The sequence below is a fragment of the Myotis nattereri genome (genome assembly GCF_964212035.1).
Source record: "Myotis nattereri genome assembly, chromosome: X".
NCBI classification, from domain to species: Eukaryota; Metazoa; Chordata; class Mammalia; order Chiroptera; family Vespertilionidae; genus Myotis; species Myotis nattereri.
Window position 1 is genome coordinate 93,085,372 of NC_138078.1, and position 9,270 is coordinate 93,094,641.

The window sequence follows — 9,270 nt, forward strand, 5'->3', positions numbered from 1 at the left end:
AGCCACAGGCAGGTACCTGGGGCCAAGGCTTCCCTTGCAGCCGTGGCTTTGTTCGGAAGGACATCTGGTCTAATTAGCATATTACACTTTTATTATTATAGATAATAGCTTATGGACTACTGGAATTCAACTGCTTAATATATAGATCTTTGGTAGCTTAACATATACTTAAAGGAAACTACATTGGTGCTAATAAAAAAATATCAAAACAGTGTATACAGTAGGAAAACTGGGTTTTACTAAATATTGCAATGTACTAGCATAAAATTAAGGTTTTTTCACATGTGAACTTTTGTTTAAAAAAAGGGAAGATCTAAAATAATTACTGTTAAGTTCCCACTATGCAATCCTCCCAGCTCCCTCCTATCCCCATGAACACCCATCACTCACTTCTGAGACTACTAGAAGCTCATCCCAGATGGGGTGGAGGAGACTTGTTCCATTTTTTGCTGCTCCTGAGAGAGGGTGGGCCCAGTACTGAAGGAAGGTATGGGCACTTGGGTGGGAAATGCATTCTGAGTCTCGTTGGGGGTGACATCCCCCACCAACAATTCATCATTTATGATACATAGGCTGGAGGAAAAATGGACTTTCAGACAACTGATGGACAGACAATCCCACACCCTCAACAATGATCCTGCTTCCACTACCACTCAGCAACCAGATTCCTCCCATACCCCCCTGTATCTGCTCCCCAGATATCTTGCCTGGTAGCTCTGCCACTCCCACTGAACCTACCCTTGGAGAGATTGTCAACAAGCTTCACTAGCTTTGTACCCCTAACCCCATTGCATTTACTCTATATAATAGCTCAAGGGAGAGGGTAGTCTAATCCCATTTTCAGAGGAAGACAGTGTCAGAGAGAGGTAATGCAATTTCACTAAGAAATAAGTCTAGTGAGTTTTGGGGTCATGAACAGACCTGAAAGAAACCTGAAACATTTTCAGTGTTCTAACTCCAGAGCTCATACTCTTGACCCCCATGGAGGACTGTTCCTTAGTTATACCTTTTAGCTTCCCACAATACTGAGAAAGCCCCAAGGTCATGTACTGCCACACTCCCACAGCCCTGAGCCCAGGTTGGGCTGCATGTTCCCACCCAGAGCACAGTACTCACCTGGAATTGTTAGCAGGGGTAGCAATGCAGGTCCGGGTGAAGGCACACACAGAATCCTGAGACTGTCCTTCCCCTTCAACAACAAACATCAACACCCACCTTGGAGTCGCCAATGCTTTACACTCTCAGACAGTGTTCCCCAGTCAGCATAGGACTCCATACTCATGTCCAAGGGGACAACTATTCACTGGGAGTCTGGGCATCTGGAATGGGGATGGCAACAACAGGAGCAATCTGCTCCCATTGACAAAGACCTGACTATATGGGAGACCATGGAACAACCGTTTCACAAGCTCATTTGATTCATTTTTTGCGGCTACCCAAGAGGTGAGTATTATTAGCTGCATTTGGTTAGGTAAAAGGCCCATGTTCTCACAATCAGGATCTGGAATGACAGCCATCAAACCCCACACCTGTGTACCCAAAGCCCCAGCTGTATGGGACTGACAGACATGGACACAGGTCAGACCAGAATGGTTTGGGGACAGACTGGAGGCCAAACACACACAAGACAGTAATAAAAGGGAAGGGATCTGGGAAGCTGGGAGAGTTCTGAGAGGGAGTCCAGCCAGGGGGAGGTATCAGTGGGGCATCTGGGGAGGACATTCCACACACTCACCTTCCTTGAATACCCCATGGACACGAAAGAAGAACAGGCTTTCCTGAAAGGGAGGAGTGCAGTTGCTCAGCCAGCCATGAGTTTGACATGCTTGATCTACACCTGTCACCCACCTGTGCCTTTCTGGGCCTACCTGGGGGAGGAAGAGGATGCTCTCCGACTGGAACCATATGTGCACGATAAAGGAGTTGAGGTCATGCTGAGTTTTGGGCAACACACAGAGGGTGCTCACAATGTCATATTTTGTATGTCTCAGCAGCTGAAAACGCAGGTCTGTGAGGGAAGGACAGCAGAGGTCAGGGTTGCCACTCCCTGGGGCCTATGACTGACCCTTCATGCCCCCTTTCCCTGCCCAATCTTCCCCATCCCACACGCACTGGGGTCCTGGAAGTTCTTCATATACTCATTATCCCTGAGGTACTCAAACAAGCGGCTTCTAGGAGAAAAAGAAGAATAGGATGTGGAGATCTGGCCAGTAGGGGTGTTTCCATGAGCAGACTGGTTTCTGCTGGGGAGACACCCCCCGCCCCCAGAAAAAGAGTTTGAGCTTTGATACTCACGGGGCTGGGTTGTCTGGAATGTAGGGAATAGTCAGAGAGAAGCAGGCCTCATCGTGATAAGCACTGAGGAGACTCCATCTGTCTCCAAAGTCATAGATCAAGTAATATCTGTGAGGGGACAATGAAGACAGTCTACCTCTACGGACTGGACCTCAAGGGTGACTTGAAAATTCTTAGGGCAAACCTGTGCTTGAATGGACTGGACTGTCCTAGCCCTCCACATTCCTGGTGGTTTCCGGGGTACTTACTGATGCAGAAAATGCAGGACTTGATTCTTCAGACCATCAGATCCATTATAGCTTTCCTAGAATCAAAGATATTTGAGACCATGTGGCTGATAAAGCCTCCCTTACAATAGCCCAAATTTTGATCTTTCTTTCTCACCTTTAAGGGCTTTACTAAGTAGCGGCTGTCAATGTCAATGTCAATTGGTGGATATAAATAATGTCCATCCTGGAGAAGGGAAGATAAGTTAGCAGTACAGACCAGGGAGGTGGTCTTGGGTGATTAAAAGAAAGGATGTGGCCAGGAGACGGTGAAGGTTGGAGGTCAAGAGTGAAAGAGCCTGCCCAGCTGGCATGGCTCAGTGGTTGAGAGTCAACCTACGAACCAGGTGGTCACAGTTCGATTCTTGTTCGGTGCATATGCCCGGTTTCCAGCTTGATCCCCAGTGTGGGGTGTGCAGGAGGCAGCGATCAATGATTCTCTCTCATCACTGGTGTTTCTATCTCTCTCTTCCTCTCCTTTCCTCTCTAAGAACAATAATAATATATTTTTAAAAGAGTGAAAGAGCTATGGGCAAGATTCCAATGGGTGTCTGCATCATAACGTCCTGGAAGTCTCTATTGTTTTATGCAACTTGTGTATGTGTGTTTTTGTGTGCTGTTTCTCTTTCTTTCCCTCCCTCCTTTCTTTTACTGACTCTCCTTCCCTCTCTCTATGTATATACATTTTCACAGAGATCATATTCATGTATTTTTCAAAAGTCTATGTCCCCCAAGTGGTAATGGTCTGGTGCAAACATCTAATACAGAGAAGATAGAAAGGGCTTGAGAGAAGGTGTGGAGGTCATTAATAGCAAGAGAAATGATGAATGTAGGCACTTACCAAGCGTAACAAGTTGGGGAAACATTTCCTGATGACGCTGTCCAAATCCAAAAATAGAAAGAAGTGGTTGATAGTTTGGGTTAGAATGCTTCCATTTACTAAAAACACTGATGGCATGAACAGAGACAGGTGTTCTGCCTACCCAGCAACTCCCTTTGCTCTCATCAGTCTCTGATTTCAAAGCTTCTCGGACCACTTCCCTGTTGAGCACTAACCATATACCATATGGAATCTCTGAAACACACAGTCTCTTCATCTCTCTCCACACCTTCATATTCATATTACTGCTCTAACTTCTTCCCTTCCTCACCTTTTCTGCCGGGAGCTGGTCCATGCTTGCTGTTTCAAGGGACCTGGCATATATGGCATACTGTTCTTAATATGTTTGCTCACCTTCTAGGCACTATGTGTTTTAACCAAGGTCTCTGAGAAAGGTTGTTTCCCCAGGGAGGGATTTTCCCCTGAAGTTAGGGAGGGAATAAAACCTCTTAACTAAGTGCCAGGTGGGTAATTAATCACTTTAACTACGAACAATCATGCTTAAGCTACATAATCTTTACTCCCTGGAATGGAGATAAGAAACGCCCTAACCTTTGAAATAGAGATTGATAGGATTGGAATCAACTGGTATAAATACAGATGTAAGAAGACAGAACCGAGAGAGACAGAACCTAGGCACAGAACCTACACAGAACGTTCTCTAGGGACAGAAGAACTTCGCTGGAGAGAACATGGCAAAAGATCCTGGACAGAGACAGAACCTAGCGAGAGAACATAGCAAAAGATCCTGGACTGAACCTGACTACAGAAATTGGCAAGAGAACCTGACTAGAACCTGGTGACTGAACCTGGCTGGAGAACCTGGACAGAACCTGGCTGGAGAACCTAGCGAGGGAACATGGCTACAGAACCTGGCTGGAGAACCTAGCGAGGGAACATGGCTACAGAACCTGGCTGGAGAACCTGGCTGGAGAACCTGGAGAACCTGGCTGGAGAACCTAGCAAGAGACCATGGACACCGAACCTGGCTGGAGATCCTAACCAGAACTTCGCTGGAGATCCAGACCAGAACTTGGCTGGAGATCCTGGCTAGGCTGCTGATCAACTGAACGCTGTCTCCGTGTCACTCCTTCTTCGCCGACTCCGTCCACACCTTTGGGGACCCCTGGACCCGCTGGGGTTGGACCCCAGCACTTTTCCCTCTCTCTCTTTCTCCCTCTCTATTTTCCTGGTTACTCCTTCTCCAGTGCCACAAGACACAGCATTTGGATCCCAGGCTCCAGGGTTTCTTCCCCCTCCCTGCCTCCTTTCCCTTCCTCTAGGCCACCACTGATGGCTCCAGAGAGAAGAGGCAAAGTGATGGGGGCTCAAGTTTCTGCTACCTCACTGGGAGTCCAGTATCTGCCAGGAACAAGACATGCCCCAAAGAAGGCCCAGGACTCTGGGGTAGGGAGGGAAGTGAGGGAGGGAAAAGGAAGGAGATGAAGACAGAAGGAGAGTGAAGATTGGAAAGAAACAGAAGAATAGAGACAAAGGAGACAGAAAAAAAAAAGTAAAGGGAAGAGAAAGAAACTCTGCCCTGGCAGCGGAGGTGGGACCAGGAAAGAAGAGAGAAGAGAGGGGACATGGTTCCTCTGCGGCAGTCCTTTCCTTCATCTGCCCCTGGATGTCCCTGGGTCTCCAGGTAGGAATGGAAAACATGCACCTGTTGGCCTCAGGGCCATGGGATGTTGGTTAAGCCTTTGTCACCTGTCAACCTGAACTGGGCATGGGAAACGCACCACCCATGGGATCAGGAGACCTTCCCCAGAAGGAGTAAGGATCAGTCCCCAGTTGAGCACAGGGTCAAGGGTCTGTGGCCCTCTCTTATAGTTACCAACTACCCTCCTCATGGCCCCTGTGCACCTATGTCTGTCTTAGTTGGTTCCTTTTTTGAGGAATCCTACCTGCTTAAGGTTACTCAGGGGTCCTCTGAAGGACCAGACAGGTGATGTGATATGTTGAGGGAGGGCCAGTGACACTGACAGGGCTGTCCTTCTGTCTCCTCAATCCCCTCTTCCCTCTGCCTTCCATTGCTACAAGAGGCCCTCTGCTCACTGCGTGTGGCTCACTTATGGCCCCCAATTCAGGAAACCCTGACGTCTACCAAGGATGGCCCCTCCTTGATATTGTACTAAAGGAATGCATGTCATGATGACAGCCACCTGAGGCCTGGGCCTTTGGCATGGGGCAGGAAAGTCCCCACATTCACCTGGGATTCTAGTGGAGAACCTTGGCATGCAAGGGAAAGAAAGTTCTTCCCCAAATAGTTAGGGATACTCTGTATCCTCTCAGAAGCAGGAAGGACTGTCTCACATGCGCCTGTGGTAGAGGATGTTTCTCATCCCAGATCAGCAATATCTGCCTGGGGGCTCAACACTCCTAGACCTGGTGAGTGGGCAGCCCTGTATCCTGGAGCACATTCTTGGTGGGCATGCTAGAGAAAACTAGATGCAGAGTCAGGAGCCAGACCCCAGACCATGAGAACCAGTGAGCAGGTCAGAGGAAGGGTAGAAGACCTCTAAGCACAGGTGAGGGATACAGAGAAGAGAAGGTAGGGCTTCTACTCCTACCAGAGAACCAGGGCTGCCACCATCTGTGACATGGCACTGTCAGAGGTACTTTATGCTCCCAAGAGTCAAAGGACCCCAGGAATGATGAGAGGGGCTCACACTGACCTTATATAAGCAGAATGGTCTAGAAAGGTGCTGCACAAAGGGTTATCTTCCAGCCACAGCTCTTCCAGTTTCAGGCCTTTGATTTTGTACAACTCCCAGATAGAGTTAAGCTGAGAAATATGGGGGGGGGGGACTGAAAAATAGTCCAAGGGAAAAGGGACATCCCAGCCCCTGAACCCACAGCCCACTCCCTTCCCCACAGGTACCTTCCCTTACCCTTGTTATCACTCTGATAACCACTATCACCTACTCTCAACCCAACTTTGATCTGTTCCTCTTCTCACCTCATTTTTAGAAAGGTCCAGGATCTTGACTGTGGGTGCCATCTGTATAATATCAGACAGGCCATCCAGTTTGTACAGTTTGTTGTTGCGCAAGGTCAGGGACAACAGCTTTGGGGAAGAATTAGAGTGATGCTTACCATCTAGGACCTCGGAGACAAATCTGCCCTCTGTCCCATCTGTTCCACCCCCTACCATAACACCAGCACTGGGTCTAAGGCCTCACCTCAGGGAAATCCTTTTCAATGATCTGCAGAGTGGCAGCCATGCAGTTTCTTCTATTCAGGATTATATCAACATCACATCTCACCAAGTCTTCAGGAAACCAAGAGTAGGAAATAAGGCTGAGAGAGGTCCAGGGCCAGCACCAAAACCTCCTTGTTACCATCCCTAAGTCTTCCTCCCCGGCAGAACCCTCTGCCCTTAAGTGCCCTAGAATTACTGCTGTCAGACATACCTGGGTCATAACGGAGCAACTGGAGATCAAGAGCTTTCTGAGAAGCATCATATCGTTTGTACATGGTCAGCTACAGAGTGAGATGGAGAGAGAACTCTGAGGCTGTGGTGGTGACAGGGAAATTGGGGCTGGAGGAGGAACAGGGGAGGATCTGAGGGCAAACATGTACCGTTGAGTCTGCATTACCTTTAGCTGTTCCATTATTTCTGGCTCCAATTTATCCCGCACAGAGAAGGGTACAGCAGAAGTATTGACAAAGATAGCTATCTGCAGGAAGAAGAGGATTGGTTAGTGCCACAAATCCTTGTCCTACAGAAAGTGACCAGCTCTGCCTGTCCTCTTGCACAGGGACTAAGGACAGATAAAGACCTTGACACATACCTTTTGGTTCTCCTCATCATAAATCTTGTTGCTGACATCCTTCAATGCAGAGGCAGCATGAGCATCCTGGACAAAGAACCGGGCCTTGTTTTGCACATGGTGAAACTATAGGGATTGAAGCAACAACCATAGTGTTAGAAGCCAAAGGCCCTAGCTGAACCGGGTTTCTCCCCCTATGCTGTGTCCCCCTCATCTGGCTTCACCATCCTCTTACATCCACTGGAGTGAAGGGGACACTGCAATGGCTCTGGATTGAACTCATTAGCCATGTCCTGTCATACTTTCTTCCATAGGGAACCTAAGGGCGAAAAGGGCATGGAGACAAAAGGAACAACATGAAAGAAGGCTGGAGAACAGACCCAACACAGTGTTTTTTTCCTACCTTCTACTGAGCTTTACGGCTTTTAAAGAGGGGGCCCTGGCATGATTTCTTGTGCAAAATATGGAGTTCTTAAATCCATTATGTCTCCATTTATTTTTTAAAGTATACTTTTATTGATTTCCGAGAGAAAGGGAGAGAGAGACAGAAACACTAATGATGAGAATCACTGACTGGCTGCCTCCTGCATGCCCCACATTGGGGACCGAGCCCACAACTGAGGCATGTGCCCTGACCCAAATCAAACCACGACTTCTTGGTTCAGAGGTCGATGCTCAACCACTGAGCACATGGGCTGGGCTATTATCTCTCCATTTGAAGCTCTCCTCCCCATAAACAACTTAAGGTGTTAGACATTTTCTTCCTTTTATAAAGTTCCAGGAGATCCTGTCTAGGACACTGCTTGCCCCTCTGAGAAGTTTTCCAGAGACTCGAGCCCCCATCTCCCATATCCAGCTTGAGTCAAACTGAGATATCTAGTGTGGACTTACTCCATTTCCTTGACAGTAATTCCACCTTTCCTTTTAGACAGCCCCCTCTGTTTATCATATAGTCAGCCTGTTTCCTTATATTGCTTCTCTGAGTTTGCCCTTAAATGGTTAAGTAATAAAAAGGACAAATTGTAAACTGTTCCCAGAAAAGTACCGAGCGTCTCTACGTGAGACCAACACAGTCCACCTGACCTTTCTCTTCTGCACATGTCATACATTTTTTTCAGGACACTCACTGTGACCTTGAACCAACTCCCCAGGGTTTGATCTTGTATGTTCTCCATTTCACTCCTGAGATGTGTTTCATTATTGCAGAGAGTAACACGCAGACAGTCTTTTTTATACCATTGCACGCTCCTCCTGTCCTGTCCTCTTCTATAGGGAGTGCTGCTGGGGGGAAGAAAAGGGTGGCCATGAATGCTAAGAAAGTCTTGTATGCATCCTTCATCTCTGGCACCAGGACTACAATTAGGATTGCTCAACCATGATTTCACTTCTAACATTCTTCAGTTTTCCAATGAGAGAAGAAAAGGAAAACCATGGACAGTGAAATAGTTGCATAGTCCTATGGGATGCTACATGCAAACCAGGCTGCCTGGTCACTTACTGTCTGTTTTGGTACCTCTGGACTTTCCTTATCTCCACGTTTCCATCATCCTTCAGGAGGTTTGGAGGCTGAAGCTCATATCCACCATATTGATAAGGACCGGTCGTGTTTCCAAAATTACCAAGCAAAGTACTCCAACCTTTCTCACTTCCTTGAGGTGAAGCCCAACTACCATCATCATTGACTTCTGAAAGAAGGAACAAAAATACAACTTTAGAGACATATTTGTGCCCACTTACCATGTACCATGTCTTAGGCTAACACCATGACAGGGCAACTAAGTGCCAACCTGCCCTAAGAGAGCAATCCCACAAACCTCAGATAGGAAACACCTCTGCCCGTCCAGATAGGAGAGCCTTATCTGACAGATGGTGCTATCAGAGGAGAAATGGTTCAGAATGAGGAAGGAGGAGCAAGAGCAGGGAGAGAAGGAGATAGGGGAGGAAAAGGAGGTAACTGTTGAACCTTTTTAAAAAATGGAGCAGGATTTATAAAGAACAGAGGTGTATACATTCATGGGTTAGACTGGACACCAGCCATACATGAGGAAGGCTG

General features: G+C 47.5%; 1 protein-coding gene across 1 annotated transcript; it reads right to left on the bottom strand.

The window, feature by feature from the left end:
- Positions 1 to 401: 401 nt before the first annotated feature.
- LOC308511766 (nuclear RNA export factor 2-like) lies at positions 402 to 8,964 on the bottom strand (the record flags this gene model as incomplete). Its single annotated transcript, XM_081081667.1, has 16 exons — positions 402 to 573; positions 1,117 to 1,189; positions 1,736 to 1,778; positions 1,869 to 2,008; positions 2,113 to 2,171; positions 2,296 to 2,403; positions 6,120 to 6,229; positions 6,404 to 6,511; positions 6,627 to 6,715; positions 6,858 to 6,927; positions 7,044 to 7,124; positions 7,239 to 7,343; positions 7,453 to 7,536; positions 8,345 to 8,498; positions 8,716 to 8,902; positions 8,955 to 8,964. 16 exons carry the CDS (start codon positions 8,962 to 8,964, stop codon positions 402 to 404), a joined length of 1,593 nt encoding a protein of 530 aa, XP_080937793.1.
- Between the last annotated feature and the right edge of the window lie 306 nt (positions 8,965 to 9,270).